The 21,027-nt window shown below is 45.2% G+C and overlaps 1 protein-coding gene and 1 long non-coding RNA gene across 10 annotated transcripts in view; one reads left to right on the top strand and one right to left on the bottom strand.

Moving 5' to 3' along the window:
• Positions 1 to 21,027, top strand: part of SEC16B (SEC16 homolog B, endoplasmic reticulum export factor) — a 293,732-nt gene that overhangs the window by 237,698 nt on the left and 35,007 nt on the right. For 6 of the 9 annotated variants that reach the window (XM_056531981.1, XM_056531984.1, XM_056531980.1 and 3 more), the window contains 4 exons: positions 8,027 to 8,119; positions 11,058 to 11,154; positions 14,540 to 14,619; positions 14,695 to 14,769. In XM_056531981.1, the coding sequence (XP_056387956.1) occupies positions 8,027 to 8,119; positions 11,058 to 11,154; positions 14,540 to 14,619; positions 14,695 to 14,769 (345 nt within the window). The remainder of the gene's footprint in view (positions 1 to 8,026; positions 8,120 to 11,057; positions 11,155 to 14,539; positions 14,620 to 14,694; positions 14,770 to 21,027) is intronic. The other 3 variants (XR_008846564.1, XR_008846565.1, XM_056531987.1) reach the window with 2 other exon arrangements.
• Positions 1 to 21,027, bottom strand: part of LOC130282960 (uncharacterized) — a 126,080-nt gene that overhangs the window by 46,938 nt on the left and 58,115 nt on the right. The window lies entirely within an intron of this gene.

A 21,027-nucleotide genomic window follows, 5' to 3' on the forward strand; every position in this document is an offset into this window, starting at 1 on the left:
GCAGTGACCCCAGAACTTATAACACTATCAATGTTCCAGACACATTCTTATGTGATGTACAGAAAATTGATATGTACAGTTATTTATTACATCAAGGCAAACACAGAAAAAAGTTCATCCAGGTCACTCTGCAAAGTAGTTCACTGACCTCTGCACAGATCCCGTATCCTATTCCCAGGAACTGGAGATACCATCAAATAAAATATGTAACAGATCCAGTACATGTTGTTAAAAATTTTCTTCTTTATTATAAGTTCATGCAATGCAGACAAACGCTCAGCTGATGGAACTCCGAATCATTTCTGGTGACAATGCTCTCTTAATCATGAGCCATGATTAAAGGGGTACTCCAGTGGAAAACTATTTTTTTTTAATCAGCTGATGCCAGAACGTTTAACAGATTTGTAAATTACTTCTATATAAAAATATTAATCCTTCCAGTGTTTATTAGCTGCTGTATGCTCCAGAGGAAGTTCTTTTCTTTTTTTAATTTGTTTTCGTGCTGACCACAGTGCTCTCTGCTGACACTCTTTTTATTAGAAAAATACTAAACTTATCAAATACAAAACACAAAGCAAGCTTAACCAGCTATAACATAAATAAGAAATACTCTAGAACCAAAAACGAAACCTCATAAACAAAACCCTGCCTAACCGGCCAGCCCAGCTTTACTAAGATACTAAAATACTAAGATATTAAAATATGCCCAAAATATCTAATCAAACACTCACACGCTTACCGAAAATGAACATTAAGAAAAATAAATAAATAAATAAAATAGCACAACTTGGCTTGTCAAAATATAAACATAAAAGTTATCATTACCCGACTATAACTCAAAACCATCCATACTTGGGAACACGCAACAAGAAAACTAAACAGAAACGTAGCAAGCACACCTCAAAAAAAAAAAATTATTATATATTTTTTTTTACATTTTTTATATATATATATATATATATATATATATATATATTTTTTTTTTTTATCTTTTTTTATATATATATATATATATATATATATATATATATATTATTTTTTTTATAAATAAAAATAATAATAGTAATAATAATAATAATAATCAAAATAATCATATCACACATACATTCACTTACAAAACGTCCAAACTAATTGGATCCTCTAACCGGGACTAATGAAAATACCAAAGAAAACATAAAACAGACCAAATAACTGAAATAAACCAAATAAACCACATATCAACACAACAACTGGTCCGGCTACCATAACGCTATAACATGAAACAATATGAAACAATATAGATATAACACAATATAGGTACCAAATTACTAAATATACTATATAAATAAAATATAATATAAACAAAATATATGCACTACAGAAAACACCTACAAAATCAATAGAAAACCCTAGGAAAAACCCTACACTAAAACTGTACCCTCACCCACACCACCCCTCCTGTACATGGGTCAGAGTCCATACCGTTCTTACAGTTCACAAAGTCCAGTCCTTAACTGACCCATGTCAGGTCCCCCAAAGATGAACACCACCACCCACAAGCACACCCTCCCCACCTAGCACTCCTCCCAACCAACTTGTACACAAACTTATACACACTGAACCACAACCCACTTTAGGCCCAAGTTTGGTCGCCTGTAAGCCCTTCATACCATATCAGCTTAAAAACACAACAAAAAGCTAGCGTGCACATGCATCAGCCCACCACCAGGAAGAAGGATGGCAGACTTGATACATTCAAAATAATTTTACACTCTTTCCCTAACTCCCCCTACAATTCTCCCTAATCCTATCTCTCCATTCAAACTAACCCTGTTCTCATCATATCTCTATCCCTATAACCCTGTCCCTACATCACGGTCCCTAATCAAAATAATGGTACTCTACCCAAAAGGTCTAGTACCTAGGGCACATCAAAAGAAAACCCTCTCCATAGGAGAGAATCCCTACTGTTACCAAGACTGCCATACTCCAAAGACCTGATCTTCCCGAGGTCACCGGTGATGTTCCTACAGACCTCCACCTCGGAGAGGATTTTCTGTTGGGTCGACACTAAACACCGTGCATTCCACGTGTAGTACCTAACCACTAAACTAACTAAGAATAAAGTGCCCCGATCTTGGCCACCCAGGTTCTTGAATGCCCCATAAGCCCACTCCGGATAGGTAAGGCCGGCAAGTTGACTCCAGCCGATGGAAGCACCCACCCTGTTGTAAACCCCTATATTAAAGGGACAATGAAGCAGGAAATGGTCCATGCTTTCCAGCGTGTCCCCGCACTCTTCTCGGGGACATCCCCGGTCATCAGAGTTCCTACACTTCAAATTGTCCCTCACATATAGCTTCCCCTGAAAGCAGCGCCAGACCAAGTCCCAAAACTTCTGGGGGATCCTTTTCATGTTTAAAAGGTACAACCCCACCCTCAGATCCCAACCTGGGCAGTCCCTGAGCGCCAGAGGCTTCTGGAAGTGGGTCAACAGAACCCGTTTGTCAAGGAACTGCCTTGACTGGGTCCTGATCTTCCACACTCCCAGACCCCACCGAGGTATCGCTTTCAGAGTCAGGGTAGCATAAGCCGGAAGATATCCATGGGGCGTACGGAGGCCCTTCACTTGCCCTCCTGTCTCCCATTCCTGGAAGAAAGGCCAAAACCATTCCCTGCAGGAGAGTACCCACGGAGAAGCCCTCTCTGACCAGAGGTTTGAGATGTTAGCTTTCAAGAAGGTGTTGGTTAAGAACACCACAGGGTTTACCATAGATAAACCCACTAGTCTTTTCGTGCGGTACGTAACCTCCCTCTTGACTAGGTTCATCCTGTTTCCCCATAACAGTTGGAAAAACAGGCTGTAGATCCTAGTGTAGTAAGCCTCTGGCAAGATACATACACTGCCCAGATAGATAAACAAGGGGAGCAGGTACGATTTGATCAGGTGTACCCTTTCCCTGAGGGTCATAGACCAACCCTTCCATTGGTCCACCTTCTGAGCGGCATCCTGGAGCTTACCATCCCAGTTTTTGGTGGGATAATCATCCTGGCCGAATATGATGCCCAAAACTTTTGCTGACTCTTGGGGCCCTGGAAGGGTGTCCGGGAGATCAAACGTGGGATCTCCCCCTCCCAGCCAGAGACTCTCACACTTATCCCGGTTGATATTAGACCCGGATGCCTCCGAGTAGCGGTCCACTTCCGACATCACCACATCGACCTCCTCTCGCGAGGACACGAAAATGGTGACATTGTCAGCGTACGCCACCACTCTCTGGGCGACATCCAGCTCCGCCAGACTCATTCCGACTCCCGCCAACGGCCCACAATCTACCCTCCGGACGAAGGGATCGATCGCAAACACGTATAAAAGCGGGCTCAAAGGACAACCCTGACGGACTCCGGACCCCACCTCAAAAGAGCGGCCAGACCAACCGTTCACCAGTGGGAAACTCTCTGCCCCTGCATACAAGATCTTAAGCCAATTAACAAAAGTACTTGGTAAGCCATATCTCAGGAGGACGGACCAGAGGTACTCATGATTCACCCGATCAAACGCTTTGGCCTGATCCAGGGACAGCAAGTACCCCTTCCAGAAACCCCCACTACTCCTCTCCACTGCCTCCCTGACACTAAGGACCGCACTTAAGGTGCTTCGGCCTGGAACAGAGCAGTGCTGAGCCCCCGAAAGGAGCCGGGGTGCAAACTTCACCAGCCGATTAAACAGTATCTTAGCCAGAAGCTTCCTGTCCGTATTGAGAAGAGCTATGGGCCTCCAATTCTCAATACGGCTGGGATCTTTACCCTTTGACAGAAGAATCAGGGCTGACCTCCTCATTGAATTCGGCAGAGTGCCCGAGGAGAGACACTCATTGAATACCTCAGTCAAGAGGGGAGCTAAAGACTCCTTAAAGGTCCTGTACCACTCGGATGTTAAGCCATCCGGACCTGGCGACTTCTTAGGGGCGAGCCCCTCGATCGCCAGTCTCACTTCCTCTTCCCTGATTTCTTCTGCCAAAACATCAAGAGAGGGGTCTGCCCCTGGCTCAGGAATGGTTTCAGCCAGGAAAGCCGACATCTTGTCTTGATCTAGATCCTTCCTCCCCAAGAGGTGCGAGTAGAAGGATCTGACGACCTCCAAGATCCCTGATCTGGACCGATTCAGAGATCCTGTACTATCAATCAGTCCTGAAATGACTTTACTACTCACTGACATCTTACAGTTTCTGTAAGGGTCGGGCGAGCGGTACTTCCCGAAATCCCTCTCAAAAACCAAAGATGCGTGCCTATCGTACTGACACCCCATCAGCAAGGATTTCACTCTGGAGATATCCTCACGGCTACCTCCAGTCGAGACAAGAAGCTCGAGTTTCCTCCTCAGACCCTGATACAGGCGATACCTGTTCAGGGACCTGAGGCTCGAGAGCTGGCGGAAGAACCCCGCAACCCGCTTCTTGAATATCTCCCACCACTCTGACTTACTACTACATAGGCCCAGTAAAGGTACCTGACTCTGAAGAAAATCCTCAAAGGACTGTCTTATCTCCGCTTCCTCCAGGAGGGACGAATTCAGCTTCCAATAACCTTTTCCCATCCGGGGGGTCTCTGAAACATTCAGGGAAAACAAAATCATACAGTGGTCGGAGAACTCCACCTCAACCACGGACACTGCGGAAGAGACGGCTTCCTCCTTTAAATAAAACCTATCTATCCTAGACCTGCTACTACCTTGATGATAGGTGAAACCCGCGTGGCCTGAGGGGCTCCGGATGTGGGCGTCCTCTAGGCGAGCTTCTCTAGTTATGCTAATTAGTGCCACACTATCGCAAGTCAGCGGACCATTGGAGCCTCTCCTATCTTGGGACCTCGTGACATTATTGAAGTCCCCTCCAAAGATCACTTGCCGACTCATAAGAAGAAAGGGCTTAATCCTCATAAAGAGATCTTTACGGCCTCGCTTAGTTTGCGGGGCGTAGATGCTAATGAGCCGGAGCTCTTGTCCCTTCATGAAGACAACTAAGATCAGGCACCTCCCCATTTCTAACTCAATAACCCGTCTGCATTCAACAGGAGCGGTAAAAAGGACCACCACCCCACTATACGGCTCAGCCGCAAGAGACCAGTGGGAGGGACCGCACCTCCACTCTCTTCTGGCTTTTACCAGGGAGGCTAGATCTGACAACCTGGTCTCTTGTAAAAAGAAAATGTCGGCTTCAACACAGCCGAGAAAATCAAAGGCTGCGAATCTAGCCGTATCTGATTTTATGCTGGCACAGTTAATGGATGCCAACGTCAGTGGGGTGAGTGCCGCCATCCTGGGTGATTGAGTTAGATGGCCTCACCCCTTAAACCTTCTTCCTCTCCTTCCCTCCACCCCCATCTGAATCGGAGGAAGACCCTTTGCCTCTTTTTAAACTCAGGGATAGATCCATCCCAGGATCTTTACCGCCGGCATCTGGTGTTACCTCAACCCCTGAGGAAACTGCCCCAGAGGAAGGAGGCTCGGCACCTCCTGGAGGCCGCACTGCCTCCTGACCCTCGAGAAGAGGAGGGGAGATGGTATCCCCAAGGGCCTCATATCGATTTGAAAGGACGATCAGAGGGTCAGAGACTGAGTTGTTCCTTCTATGGTCTCTCCCCAGCCGGGGCGGTAACAGTGTTAGAGAACGAGCGTGGACACCGGCTGAACGGGTGACCTAAATCACCACACAAGTTACACAGAATCTGCCCACAGGTGGACGCCAGGTGACCCACCCCACAGCAGAGGGCGCATATCTGCTGAGTGCAGTTGGCACTAAAGTGGTTTGGGTCACCACATCTGTGACACAGCTTCGGCTGCCCCTGGTAGAAAATCTGAATCCTGTTGCAGATCCCTGCAGTGCCCGCGCCACACACTACGCCCAACCGCACGGGCTCAGCAGCAGGTTCTGACACCTGGACGCTCCCCCCCCCTCACAGGGGAGTGCCCCGCAGCACCGACACTACTAGCATCGCCCAGGGGACCGCCCCCCGAACAGAAGAACTCACCACACACCTCAGGCGCCTGGACACTCCCCCCCTCTCAGGGAAGTGCCCCGCAGGGTAACATTGCCCACAGTACTCGGGGAACCGCTCCCCTTGCAAACTGCCACATAACTATTGCCCACCATTAGCCCGTCTTGCTCTTCCCTACCAGCAGGACTCGTGACTGTAGCACCCGCGCCCATGTTGGATGCAGCACTGTACCCCCCGTGCTGGTCCAGTTCCACAGCAGAAATGGGATCTGGCAGGGTGGGGGGCCCAGCAGCCTGAACCAACTTTTCAGGTGGCCCAGACTGCTGGATAGGAGAGAAAACAAACTTTATCTGCTCCTCAGCCTTTTTCTTCTTCTTTTTCTTCCTCTCCTTAGGGCCCATGTCCTGGCTAAAACTGAAATTTTCCAGACGGGTGGGTGACTCCTGCATCATTATGGCCCGCAGGTGCCCCCACCGACCGGTCCACTGTCACCGCCATCACTACTGTCACTTTCCTCAGAGGTGGCTGGTAAGGCGACTTGGGCAGGGTTAATGTAATCCGCACTCGGGGTGACAGAGGTCTTAGGGATACACGGGGTATCACACACATCCCCCTCACTCTCATCACCCTCACTGCCGTCATCTCCCTCACCACCTTCCTCCATCTTCTCCTCCGTGACACACAAGCACTCTTCCTCCCCCTGACTATCCTCTTCCTCCTTCACAGGGGTCTGCATGGTTTTATAGCGGTCTTCATTCTTTAATTTTTCTTTAAACATGCCTGCTCCCTCTACAATCAGCATTCGGGCTATCACCACCTCCTGCTCCTCTGCCTTCAGCTCACACACCCTGGCAGCGAACCTTGCCCTCATGGCCTTGGCAGAGTTATCTGTTTGGTAGCAGGCAAACTTCAGGTCTTCCCTTATGATTTTCAGCTTTTTTCCCAGCTGCTCATATTTTATTAGATTTGCCTGCATGCGGGAACCGAAAGTAGCTAGCGACTCCCTGGGTCCCTTCACCCCCCCATTGCTGGGGTTCTATAATATCAGACACAGTCCCCGAAGACATAACCATAAGCTTCTTACCGGACGCCTTGCGGTTTCCAGCGACGGACGGGGGAGTGGGCTCCACATTACTGCGGAGCCTGCTGGATCTTCTTACCCCGTCCTGGGAATCGGCCGTAGCTCTCTCACTCCCTTCCCCCGCCGGCCTAGTTCGAGGGGTGGAAGTCTGGGGCTCAAAACTCTGGAAGTCAGACACACCCAACAGCTGCAACAGCTGCTGTGTTCCACAGGAAGTGCTCTCTGCTGACACCTCTGTCCATGTCAGGAACTGTCCAGAGCAGGAGAGGTTTGCTATGGGGAATTGCTCCTACTCTGGACAGTTCCTAAAATGGACAGAGGTGTCAGCAGAGAGCACTGTGGTCAGACAGAAAATATATTTTAAAAGAAAAGAACATCCTATGGAGCATACAGCAGCTGATAAGTAGTGGAAGGATTCATATTTTTTAATAGATACATACATAGAAGTAATTCACAAATCTGTTTAACTTCCTGGCACCAGTTAATTAAAAATATATATATTTTCCACTGGAGTACCCCTTTAATAAGTTGCATCTGGATAGTTAAGGTTGTTTGCTTTGGCTGTAAGGCTGCGTTCCGTGCGGACATTCCACTGACAGCGGAGCTCCATGCCGCCACTACCGTTCAGAAATGCACGGTATCATAGACGGCAATGCATGTCCCTGTGGACTCTGCAGAAAGGATATACATGATAGACTATTCTTTCTGCGAACGCCGGAGTCTGAATTTCCATGCCAGAAACATATGGAGCAGAAATTCTGTCATGTGAACAGTGCAGCAGAATCCCATTGATATCAATGGGACTCCGCTGCTGCAGAATGTCCGTGTGGAATATTCCTGCAGAATTCGGACATTCTGCCGTGTGATCAGTTGATGACACTGGAAGGGTCAACCCTGTATTGTTCTGAAGCTGCTGTTAATGGATTTTGCACCTTCATCTACTCACAGTTCCCCATTCCTTTCATGCAGGGATCCTCTTTTGGATGGTTTAATTGGTTTCGTTCCAAGCCAAGGAAAGAAACTGTAGTCCCGCCGAGAGAGGCATCAAAATCTTCATCTCAGGTAATAATCATGTTACATATTTTATCATTATAACAAAACCAAGACTAAACGTAGTCTGATAGTTGCCACATCCCCATCCTTCCTGATGAGATGGCTTCTGGCCGCCGCATCCAGCCAATGAATGGAGATGTAGCTTGGCAGTGTGTCAAACAGTGTGTCTCCAGCTGTTGGAAAACTACAACTCCCACCATGCCTGGACAGCCCAAGCATCAGTCTTCTCCAAACACTGTGTCTCCAGCTGTTGGAAAACTACAACTCCCACCATGCCCGGACAGCCTTTGGCTGTCCGGGCATGCTAGGAGTTGTAGCTTTCCAACAGCTGGAGGCACACTATTTGGAGAAGACTGCCTTACCTCTTCACTTTAGGACCAAAACTTCTTATGGTAAACAGGATTCTTGTGTTATAAAAAGCATAGACAATTTTGCTGTTCAATACAAGTTAACAAAGCTATTTAAACATACACCAGAGGAGCACTCCTTTGATAAATGTTTAGCCATAGAATTTTAAGGGCATTTCATTATATATATCTTAAAGGGGTACTTTGGTGGAAAAAATAAAAGAATTTCATATCAACTGGCTCCAGAAAGTTAAACAGATTTGTAAATTATTTCTATAAAAAAAAAATCTTAATCATTCCAGTACTTATCAGCTGCTGTATGCTCCACAGGAAGTTGAGTTTTTCTTTTCTCTCTGATCACAGTGTTCTTTGCTGCCACCTCTGTTCATGTCAGGAACTGTCCAGAGCAGGAGAAAATCCCCATAGCAAACCTCTCCTGCTCTGGACAGTTCCTGACATGACAGAGGTGTCAGCAGAGAGCACTGTGGGCAGACTGAAAAGAACTACTCAATTTCCTGTGGAGCATATAGGAGCTGATAACTGCTGGAAGGATTAAGATTTTTTAATTGAAGTAATTCAAAAATCTGTTTAACTTTCTGGCACCAGTTAATTTGAAAGAAACGTTGTCTTCTGCCGGTGTACCCGTTTAAAGATGTAAGCTTAACACATATCACAGACATGGGTAAACAGCATCCTAGGGTGAGGAGAGAAGCAAGCCTCATGCAGCTGAAATGTGGCAGCCACTTGTGTGGCTATGCTAGGTTCACACTTACAAATCTCCATTCGGAGCTTCTGAGTGCGGACAGCTCCGACTGAATCTTTTGGCGCCAGGACCGCACAGACATTGCCATCCCCATAAAGGGCAATATTTGCAGAGAGTACCGTATTTTTCGCCGTATAAGACGCACTTTTTCTTCCCCAAAACTGGGGGGAAAAAGTCGGTGCGTCTTAAACGGCGAATACACCCCTATCGCGGCGGTCCTTGTGGCCATCAACGGCCGGGACCCGTGGCTAATACAGGACATCACCGATCGCGGTGATGCCCTGTATTAACCCTTCAGACGTGGCGATCAAAGCTGACCGCCGCGTCTGAAGGGAAAGTGACACTAACCCGGCTGTTCAGTCGGGCTGTTCGGGACCGCCGCGATTTCACCGTGGCAGTCCCGAACAGCCCGACTGAATAGCCAGGTTAGTGATTACAGGACACCGGGAGGGACCTTACCTGCCTCCTCGGTGTCTTCTCCGTTCAGGGATCCCCTGTATGGCCGGCGCTCTCCTTCCTCGTCATCCCGTCGTCGCGTACGTGCGTCGGCGTGCGGAACGACGAGATGGCGGCGACGGAGAGCGAGAATACCCGGCCGGCAGCAGAGACGTTCCGGAGCGACGGGGACACGGCGACAGCGATGGAGCGACATCCAGGGCAGCGGCGACGAGCGGTGACGGGTCCGGAGCGGCGGGGACACGTGAGTATTACCTCCTATGCAGTGGTCTTCAATCTGCGGACCTCTAGATGTTGGCTGTCCGGGCATGCTGGGAGTTGTAGTTTTTCAACATCTGGAGGTCCGCAGGTTGAAGACCACTATTGGGTTCAAAATCTTTATTTTTTTAGATTTTGCACCTATAAATTGGGTGCGTCTTATACGCCGGTGCATCCTATAGGGCGAAAAATACGGTATTTCTTCTTCAGAATAACCAAAACCACTCTTTTGGCGGTGGATTTTTAGCGGCAGAATATCTGCTGCTAAAACTCCACAGTGTGCACTGTGCAGGGGAATCCCATTGCGGAATTTCCGCAATTTCACACAAATGCTGTTTAGCAAAGCTTGTTGTACAGAATTGCAGAGAATTTTGGCAGAATTTCTCAGAACACAGAGTCTGCCAAAATTTAAGGAGCACCTATCACCAAACTAAACTTTCAGTATATTGTTCCTTATGTAATTATAAAACACTTTACTATTTACTTGCCGTTAAAATTCTCAACCTTTATATGTTTTTAATGTGATTGATTAAACAGCCACTAGGTGGCTCTGTTCTGTTCCCTGCCGCAAGTCATACAGTTAGTTTGGTCTCCTCCCGGCCTGGCAGGAGACCAAACGCAGGAAGTGCGTGCAGGGCATGGCGAGGCACAGCTTTCGCAGACTTCAGTGACATCGTGCCTTCTGGGGAACGCCCACTTTCTCCTGCTAGGAGCTCACACAATGTGAACAAGGGGAAAGGTATGATACAGAGCTTTTTAAGGCTCAGAATTTTTTTTAAAGGGCAGGAGGGGTGTTAGGAGTAGTTAGGGAATAGAATCTGAGTTAGTTTAGAAAATATAGTTTGATTATAGGTACTCTTTAAGCCCCATTGAATTCAATGGGATTCCATAGCGGAATCCTGCAAAATGTAAGACTGGTCTTATATTTTTGCGGAATGTGAAAAGCGGAATTTTGCCATGGAAATTCTGCTATGTGAATTGGACAGTGGAATCCAATGGAAGCACATGTACAGTAAATTTCGACAGGATTACCATCGGAATTACGCCCAGGAATTACTCCATGTGAACATAACAATGTTTGTGGTCTTCTGAATTAAAACTTGACTTTAAATTGTGTTCTTAGACTAAACCTCCTGTAGGACTCGACACGTTCCAGCCGCCACCAACTCCGTCATCTTATTACCAGCCACCAGAAGCCACCAGCAACTCATTTTACACAGGTATGGGTATTCTTGATAATGGATTTGATAGATGTCAATATGGAAATAAAAAAAACAAAAACATTATGGTTGAAATTTATCAGTACAGTAACCCCCTGACCTACGATGGCCCTGACATACGATAATTTCAACATACGATGGCCTCTTAGAGGCCATCCCATGTTGAAGGCAGAGCTTTTGTATGTCGGGGCCATCGCATAAACGGCTATCCGGCAGCGCAGACTGTTTCATCTGCTGCCGGATAGCCTTTTAATGTGCCCCGTGTGCTCTGGTGAGTGTCACTCACCTATCCCCGCTGCTCCGGACCGTCCTCTTCAGGCTCCGCTGCATAGCTGTCGCTCTCCTTCATCATCACGACGCCGCGCACGTTCTCCCGTCATCCAATAGGAGCGGCGTGCGCAGCAACATGATGACGGCGATGGAGAGCTACGATCCAGGGCAGCGATGATGGTCTGGAGCGCAGGGGATGTGATGACGGGGATGGGCAGCGACGATCCAGGGCAGCGGTGAAGGTCCGGAGCGGCGGGGACACATGAGTATAACATTGTATATTACCATTGCACGGATCCCTCAACATACGATGGATTCAAGTAACGATGGTTCATTTGGAACGGATTACCATCGTATGTTGAGGGATCACTGTACCTTTATCAAAGTTGCTAACTTTCTGAAGTAATTTTTCTGGCGTAAGCATTGATAAATTCCCCCTATTAATTAGACATTTTCAGCATCAGATATTTCAATAGTTTGATAATACCAGGGTAACAAGTTGCGAGATACTATCACCATTTGTCATAGACTGCACAGAAGCAATGATGCAAAAGACACAGGAGGAGATTTATCAAAACCTGTGCAGAGGAAAAGTTGACCAGTTGCCCATAGCAACCAATCAGATTGCTTCTTTCATTTTTTGAAAAGGCTTCTAAAAATGAAAGAAGCAATCTGATTGGTTGCTATGGGCAACTGTACCACTCTTCCTCTGCACAGGTTTTGATATATCTCCCACATAATGCATGATATGTGGTAGTCGTGCAGTGGTATTAAAGGGGTTCTCAATGTATCAATCTTGTGACTGAAGTTTAAGACCTTTTGTCGGAGGGGCTTTTTTGTCTCCATTTCTATGATGACACTCTGCCCCTGACAGTTTAAGCTTTCCATATAGAGTAGATCAAAAGTGGCTAAACCTGACAATTTTGTCAGGATCAGCTGACTATGTAATGCGTATGGGGGGCTCCTAAATCTCCAGAACTGTAGGGGGAGAAGTGAGTTAAGCATTCTAGGGTTGGGAGATGCCCGATCCTTTTGTTTTGAGGTATCTGGTAGCATCACTCTCCTTTCCCCATTCAGAATACATGCACGCTCTGCCAAGCTGAGTGTGCATGTGTAGCAAATAGAGGGATCGGGACAGATAGCTGTCGGCTGACTCAAGGCTTAGTAACCAATCAGAATTCACCCTTTACTTTTCAAGCTTAAATAATAAATGAAGAATAAAAACAATATCAGATTAGTTTACCACTGTTGTTCTCAGGCTAAGGGTGCATTCACACCACGTTTTGTACATACGGGTGCCAGATCCGGCGGGGGGAGGGGCAAACCGGGCGCTCCCGTACCCGGGCCGGATCAGCCCGTGACTCCATTTACTTTAATGATCTGACCGGAGTCAAACGTTGACTCCGGTCGGCTCAGTTTTGACCCGTATGCGGTTTCATGACCGGACCTAAAACCGTAGTATACTACGGTTTTAGGTCCGGTCCAAAACCGCATACGGGTCAAAACTGAGCCGACCGGAGTCACCGTTTGACTCCGGTCGGGTCATTAAGGCAGTGTTTCCCAACCAGGGTGCCTCCAGCTGTTGCAAAACTACAATTCCCAGCATGCCCAGAGAGCCGAAGGCTGTCTGGGCATGCTGGGAGTTGTAGTTTTGCAACAGCTGGATGCACACTGGTTGGGAAACACTGCACTAAGGTTCCGGAGGCATTTTGGGGTACTCTGGTGGAAAACTTTTTTTTTTTTAATGAACTGGTGCCAGAAAGTTAAACAGATTTGTAAATTACTTCTATTAAAAAAATCTTAATCCTTTTAGTACTTTTTAGCAGCTGTATCCTACAGAGGAAATTCTTTACTTTTTGAATTTCTTTTTTGTGTTGTCCACAGTGCTCTCTGCTGACACCTCTGTCTTTGTCAGGAACTGTCCAGAGTAGCATAGGTTTGCTATGGGGATTTTCTCCTGCTGTGGACAGTTCCTGATACGGACAGAGGTGTTAGCAGAGAGCACTGTGGACCACACAAAAAAGAGATAAAAAAAATAAAATAAAGATTTTCCTCTGTAGCACACAGCTGTTAAAAAGTACTGAAAGGATTAAGATTTTTTAATAGAAGTCATTTACAAATCTGTTTAACTTTCTGGCACCAGTTCATTTAAAAAAAAAAAAAAAAGTTTTCCACCGGAGTACCCCTTTAATCTACTGATACCCAAGCACATAAATAAGATATTTAGAAAGGCTTTTAGTTTTTCCCTTTACTTCGTTACATATTTAGTAATGCGCTCCCTCCGAACATTATAATGTATTGCAGGATTTTATATCAAGCACTTACATAATGTTGCGCCAATGTGTCTTGCTCTTTGTAAAATATTCTCTTCATTTTTATGCAGTCAGGGGAGAATTTTTAGATAATTTATAAGAAGTACAGAATACAATAAGATGTGTTTTTTTTTTTTTTCTACTGAAAAACATAAAAAAAATAAAAAAAATGAAAACCTCTGTGTCAGCGGGCATAAATGTTGGCCAGCAATTTATGTGGCTCACGGCGAAGAGGACAGAAAATGGATAAACACAGTAAAATAAATGCCCGCTTGCCCTTTTCTGTACATTGATCCTGCTGCCCCAGTGTATTGCTCCAGCAATCTATCAATGGATATACACATAAAAACAGACTACAGGCTTTTTAATTATTGATTGACCACAAACCAAAGTCTACACTTAGCAAAATGCAGAAGTGAAGTACGAAAGGTTATTTATCAAGCAGTAAAAAGAGAATTAGAAGGCGGACCGCAAGGCAACAGCCTCAGACCGGCACCACTTGTATAACATTATCCGTCATTAGCTCCTATAATGAATCACTTGTGGATTTTTTACACGGATCCTGTCCGGGTATATTCATTATTTCACATAGGCTGATTAAAGAGGGATCCTGGCAGCGGCCGGAGATTTCCTGGTTTGATGTCAACTTGAAAAGTGTTAGATTTGACGCCCCGATACTTCTTAGTCCCAATGGGAATGAAATAATGACACGGTGCTTGCAGACGTTACCATTTCTAGAAAGCAGCGCTGCCCTCATATCAAAGCAGAGTCACGGATCCTTTGTATAATACGCTCTATGACAGGAATTAAAGAAACTGAAGATCCGCAGAAGATCAGTAGCAGTTCAGTGTCATCGGAGATCCAGGGTCAGCAGAGGAGCATGGTAAAGTACCAATCTGGGGACTCTATGGTTAAGTCGCTGAAGTTCTTGCTCTGATATATCTATGTTGGTTTTTAGGAAACTTATCCGAATATTGCTGAAAGTCAGATTAACCAGCCGACTGGACCAATTCCCCTTTACAACCCTTCACAGGTACCTTTTTTTCCCCGTTTTTGTGAGCGTTATACATGGACCATTTCACAAGGTGGTAGATATTCATTTCTGTTTATTAAAGGGGTTATCCAGGAAAAAGCTTTTTTTTACATATCAACTGGCTCCAGAAAGTTAAACAGATTTGCAAATTACTTCTATTAAAAAATCTTAATCCTTTCAGTACTTATGAGCTTCTGAAGTTGAGTTGTTCTTTTCTGTCTAAGTGCTCTCTGATGACAGGTGTCTCGGGAACCGCCCAGCTTAGAAGAGGTTTGCTATGGAGATTTTCTTCTAAACTGGGTGGTTCCCGAGACATGTGTCATCAGAGAGCACTTAGACAGAAAAGAACAACTCAACTTCAGAAGCTCATAAGTACTGAAAGGATTAAGAATTTTTAATAGAAGTAATTTACAAATCTGTAATTTCCATATCTGAGTAGCGCCTGTTGTTAAAGGGGTACTCTGTCCCTAGGCATCTTATCCCCTATCCAGGGGATAGGGGCTGAGATGTCTGATCGCTGGAGTCCCGCTGCTGGGGATCTCCCTGCTGCACCTGGCATTCATTTAGAGCGTTGGGTGCAGCGCCGGAGGCTCATGAAGTTACATCCACGCCTTGCTCATGACATCACAGCCATGCCCCCTCAGTGCAAGTCTATGGGAGGGTGACCATGATGTCACAAGCAGGGCATGGACGTGACATCACGAGCCTCCGCCCTGTATCGCCCGTCATCAGGCACGGAGTGAAGCTCGCTCATGCACTAGATGACAGGGGGTGCTGCAGGAGAGATCGTGAGGGTCTCCAGCAGCAGGACCCCCGCGATCAGACATCTTATCCCCTATCCTTTGCATAGGGGATGAGATGTCTAGGGGCGGAGTACACCTTTAAGTTGTCAGTATTGGGAAGACATTATTTAAAATAATGCATGCATTGGGGGGTAGTGAGGAGCAAAAATATAATAAACAGTGGTAAGATTTCCACCATAGTGTATAAAAATAATATTTTAAGTGTGCCCCCTTTACATGTGTGTTGTCCAAAGGGAAACTGAATGTACTGTAGAACTGATCCCATTCATTTAAATGCGGCAGTTCACAATTATCTGGCATCTTAAGTTGGGCGCTGGACGGTGAAACACCCTGCATGGGCACTGGAGAGGGGAACTCCTCTTGCCGCATTCCCCTATCCGGTATGCACAGGAATGGACACCGAATTCTAAACAACTGATGCACTTTTGTCATCAGCTGTGGCATCAGTTGTGACAAGTTTAGGAAGAACACATATGAACCCAGCCTGATTGGTTTATAGGAAGCTTTAGAGACTGCTTTAGAGACTTGTCATAAGTCTTGATTGGTTGTGGCCTCGGTGCTCAGACTCACACTGATCAGGAGAACGAGCAGGGATAAGTGTACAGCAGCGCACTTTACTCCCTGGCTCTCAGAGATCTTTGTCTCTCTGCCCCATAGACTTAAAATGAAGCAGCAAGACACAGATTGCAGAGAGTTAGCTCTTGATCAGTGGTCTCAATGGCTCAAAACTTCTGACGTTTCTCTAGGACAATGTTTCCTAACCAGGGTGCCTCTAAAGGGGTACTTCTTTTTTAAATCAGCTGGTGCCAAAAAGTTAAACAGATTTGTAAATGACCTCTATTTAAAGATCTTAATCCTTCCAGTACTTATCAGCTGCTGTATGCTCCAGAGGAAGTTCTATTCATTTTGAATTTCTTTTCTGTCTGACCACAGTGCTCTCTGCTGACATCTCTGTCCATGTCAGGAACTGTCCAAAGCAGGAGCACATCCACATAGCAAACCTCTCCTGCTCTGGACAGTTCCTCACAAGGACAAAGGTGTCAGCAGAGACCACTTTCTGGCACCAGTTGATTTAAAAAAAAAAAAAAATAGTTTTCCACCTGAGTACTCCTTTAAAATGTTACAAAATGACAACTCCCAGCATGCGTAGACAGCCAAGGGCTTTCCTGGCATGCTGGGAGTTGAAGTTTTGCAACAGCTGTTTTTAGTTACTATGGGGGAGAATTATCAAAACCTGTGCAAAGGAAAAGTTACCTAGTTGCCCATAGCAACCAATCAGCTTGCTTCTTTCATTTTCCACAGGCCCTTTTGAAAATGAAAGAAGCGAGCTGATTGGTTGCTATGGGCAACTGGGCAACTTTTACTCTGCACAGGTTTTGATAAATCTCTCCCTATGTTATTATCCTATGCCTTCCTTAGAACATTGCTAATATATTGTGACTCTTCAGCTGCAAACTGTTCTCAATAAGGGTGTGAACCTATCTCATAATGAAAAATAAAAAAAATAAAAAATTAGAGAGCGCTGCTGACTAGAGATGAGCGAACTTACAGTAAATTCGATTCGTCACGAACTTCTCGGCTCGGCAGTTGATGACTTATCCTGCATAAATTAGTTCAGCTTTCAGGTGCTCCCGTGGGCTGGAAAAGGTGGATACAGTCCTAGGAGACTCTTTCCTAGGACTGTATCCACCTTTTCCAGCCTACAGGAGCACCTGAAAGCTGAACTAATTTACGCAGGATAAGTCATCAACTGCCGAGCCGAGAAGTTTGTGACGAATCGAATTTACTGTAAGTTCGCTGACCAGTACAACCAAAAAATTATATATATATATATATATATATATATATATATATATATATATATATATAGATGTGGATAGTGATGATTTTGACTCAGGGTGGGGACTTCCGCTAAGCAGAGTTCACCACAAAACACGACTGGAGCCACGTCAACAACAATCACTCAAATCTTGTGTGGGGATGCAAACTTCTTTTTACATACCCCCTCCTCCAAGTAGGCGTATCTCATTGCCACCAGGGCCCAGTTTTAAGACTACGTGGAGGGGGGGTATGTAAAAAGAAGTTTGCATCCCCTCCACAGTGGAGCAAACTGCTGGTTTCCTCTATACTTTCCTCTATACAGAGCGCAGGTATATATGTTTTTTTTTCTTTTTTATGAATGAATCCATCATATGTGTGAAGAAGAAGGAAGAGAGGGCTCAACCCGTATATAGTCTAAACAGGGGTGCTACTAACAGCAAAAGGGCACAAAATTGGTGGCTGAGGTGACTTCCTCAGGGGGGTTGGCCCCTCCCCCAGTTGTTGTGCTGAGCTCACTTCTGAGCTCTTTTAAATAATTTTAGAGATTGTGTCTCCTTTTGTATTACATGTGGTTAACATAATAAAGATGTGAATTATTTATAATATTATCTGGGTGTGCACTTTATACAGTAGAATCTTTTCTCTTTGCTACCAATTGAATCCATCATATGTCCTCCTGGGGCGCAACTACCCCTTGTAACATATACCTATTAAGCCTCTTCCTACATTTGACAAACATGTACTTAAAGGGGTACTCCAGCCCTAAGACATCTTATCCCCTATCCAAAGGATAGGGGATAAGATGTCTGATCGCAGGGGGTCCCGACGCTGGGGACCCCCGCAATCTCTCATGCAGCACCCACTTGTATTAGTTGCACGCAGCACTGGAGGCTTCGAGTCTTAAGCCTCACGGCCACGGGGCCGGAGTATTGTGACATCACGACTCTGCCCTCATGCCCCCTCCCATAGACTTGCACTGAGGCAGCGTGGCCGTGACATCACAAGCAGGGTGTGGACTCTTCAGACTCGGAGCCTTCAGCACTGCATGCAGCTCACACAGGTGGGTGCTGCATGAGAGATTGCGGGGGTCCCCAGCGGCGAGACCACCGCGATGTCTTAGGTCCGGAGTACCCCTTTAAGGTCATTGCTGTAGGGCATAACTGGAACCACATACATGGCGCTGACACCTCCCTGTAATGGCAGGATTCAGAGATAACTCAGATAACTTCTTAGATTAGACAAGGTGTTATAGGATCACGGTAACAGCACAGTACATTACATTACATAATTATTTCAGTGTATTGTACAAGCAATCAAGTAATCAAATGCTTAAAGGGGTACTCTAGTGAAAAACTATTTTTTTTTACTAAAAAGTTATAAAACATAAAAAAAAAAAAAACTATATATGCTTTATGCATAATAAAGTTACTGCCAATAATACCGCATAGTAAATTTTGTAAAACCGAAACCCAAAAAACAATAGTGGAATTATGTCTAACTAACTAACCAAAAAAAGAATCTCAGTACATTATAGCAGTGTTTCCTAACCAGGCTGCCTCCAGCTGTTGCAAAACTACAACTCCTAGCCTTTGACTGTCCGGGCATGGTGGGAGTTGTAGTTTTGCAACAGCTGGAGGCATACTGGTTGGTAAGCAGTGCATTGTAGGATGCATTAAATTATGCTTTTATACGCCAATAACGTAAATACCGTTGTCATATAAAAAAAAATTTGACATTTTATGCAGACATGTCAAAAGATTTGGTAAGAGTTTGGGTGCTGAAGCACCTATCTCCTTGGTCTGGCATTAAAGGGGTACTCCAGTGGAAAACTTTTTTTTTTTCAAATGAACTGGTGCCAGAAGGTAACAGATTTGTTAATTACTTCTATAAAAAATGTTTTAATTCTTGCAGTAGTTATCAGCTGCTCTATGCTCCAGAGAAAGTTGTTTAGTTCTTTTCTGTCTGTCCACAGTTCTCTCTGCTGACACCTCTGTCCATGTCAGGAACTGTCCAGAGTTGAATTTCCATAAGAGTACCCCTTTAAATACATCTCATTGCAGGAATTGGCCTCCATAGACTTATAATGGAGCCTGGTTTCTGCAATAAGATGGACTGAGTGCCGAGTTGAGGCGTGAAACATGCTGCTGTGTGTCTGCTGTATCTATAGATCGGTACTACAATAGACTTACAATATGTTTGGCATATACCGTACATGCAGTTTGCGCACATATACTGTTACTAACATGACTATGCTTTCCCCAGCCGCTTTTACTCAGTTTTATATTTTTAGAAAACTCCGTGTGGAATTAACTCATTTCAATTCTGTGTTCTTAGAAGAACAAATGTGACAAATACTTTGGTTTTTCTCCCACAAAGCCTGCCTTTGCGTGTCCCATGGGCAGAATCGAGCAAAACAGAAGCATTTATCCCCTGTCCTATAATCCACCGGAGCATTGGGACTTGTTTCCCTATAGCCACTTTCTGCCAGCAGCAAAGAGAATAGAAATTGAGCAACACTTTGACACCCCTCATCTGGATGAACTATTCTCCGAGCTGTGTACAGGGGGTTAGGATGTCAAGCTTTACTTAAAGCCGCGGCTTACTGTGCTACTAGAATGAAGCACTGCGTAAATAGTCACCAGAAGTAAATATACAGTATATACTTTCAATACCCGCTGTTTCCTCTGTTTTCGCAATGTGATGCCCATAGACATTATCCTGCTCCTGATATGATAATACTAGACTTTTATTGTAGGTATATTGTTAGATCATTCATAAATTATAAATGTATGACCACTTTAAGGGTCTATTCATACAAACAGTATCCTGCTCATATTTGATGCACAAGATTTGAAGTTCAGTTATCTAGTTTACATTGATCTCTGCAGCTTCAAATCCTGGTGCACCATAGATGTACAGGATAGTGTACAAGTGAATGCACCCTTAATGGAACCTGTCATCACATTCATGCTGTAAAGATTAGTGTAGTTCATAATATAGCGTCTGTACCTGTGTTTAACCCCTTAACAACAATTTATGTAAATGTACGTCATGGTGCGGCACCATGACGTACATTTAAGCTCCGCCATGATTGCAAGCACTGGACCAGTGCTCGCGTCATGCGCGGCAGGTCCCTGCTGCTTTCAGCAGCCAGGGACCTGCTAGTAATGGTGGACATCTGCGATTGTGCAGATGTCCACCATTAACCCCTCAGATGCCATGATCAATACAGATCACAGCATCTGCGGCAGTGCAATACTATGAATGGATGATCGGATTGCACGCAGCGCTTCCGTGGGGATCCGATCATCCAGCATGGTGGCCGGAGGTCCTCTCACCTTCCTCAGGTCGTCTCCAGGGGTCTTCTGCTCTGATCTGAGATCAAGCAGACCAGAGCAGAAGATCACCGATAATACTGATCAGTGCTATGTCCTATGCATAGCACTGAACAGTATTATCAATCAAATGATTGCTATATATAGTCCCCTATGGGCACTATTAAAATGTAAGAAAAAAAGTAAAAAAAAATGTAAAAAAAAAAAAGGTTAAAAAATTTGAAAAATCACCTCCGTTTTTCCCATTTTACCCACAAAAAAGCGTAAAAACAAATGTATAAACATATTTGGTATCACCA

Source organism: Hyla sarda, chromosome 7 (assembly GCF_029499605.1).
Source record: "Hyla sarda isolate aHylSar1 chromosome 7, aHylSar1.hap1, whole genome shotgun sequence".
NCBI classification, from domain to species: domain Eukaryota; kingdom Metazoa; phylum Chordata; class Amphibia; order Anura; family Hylidae; genus Hyla; species Hyla sarda.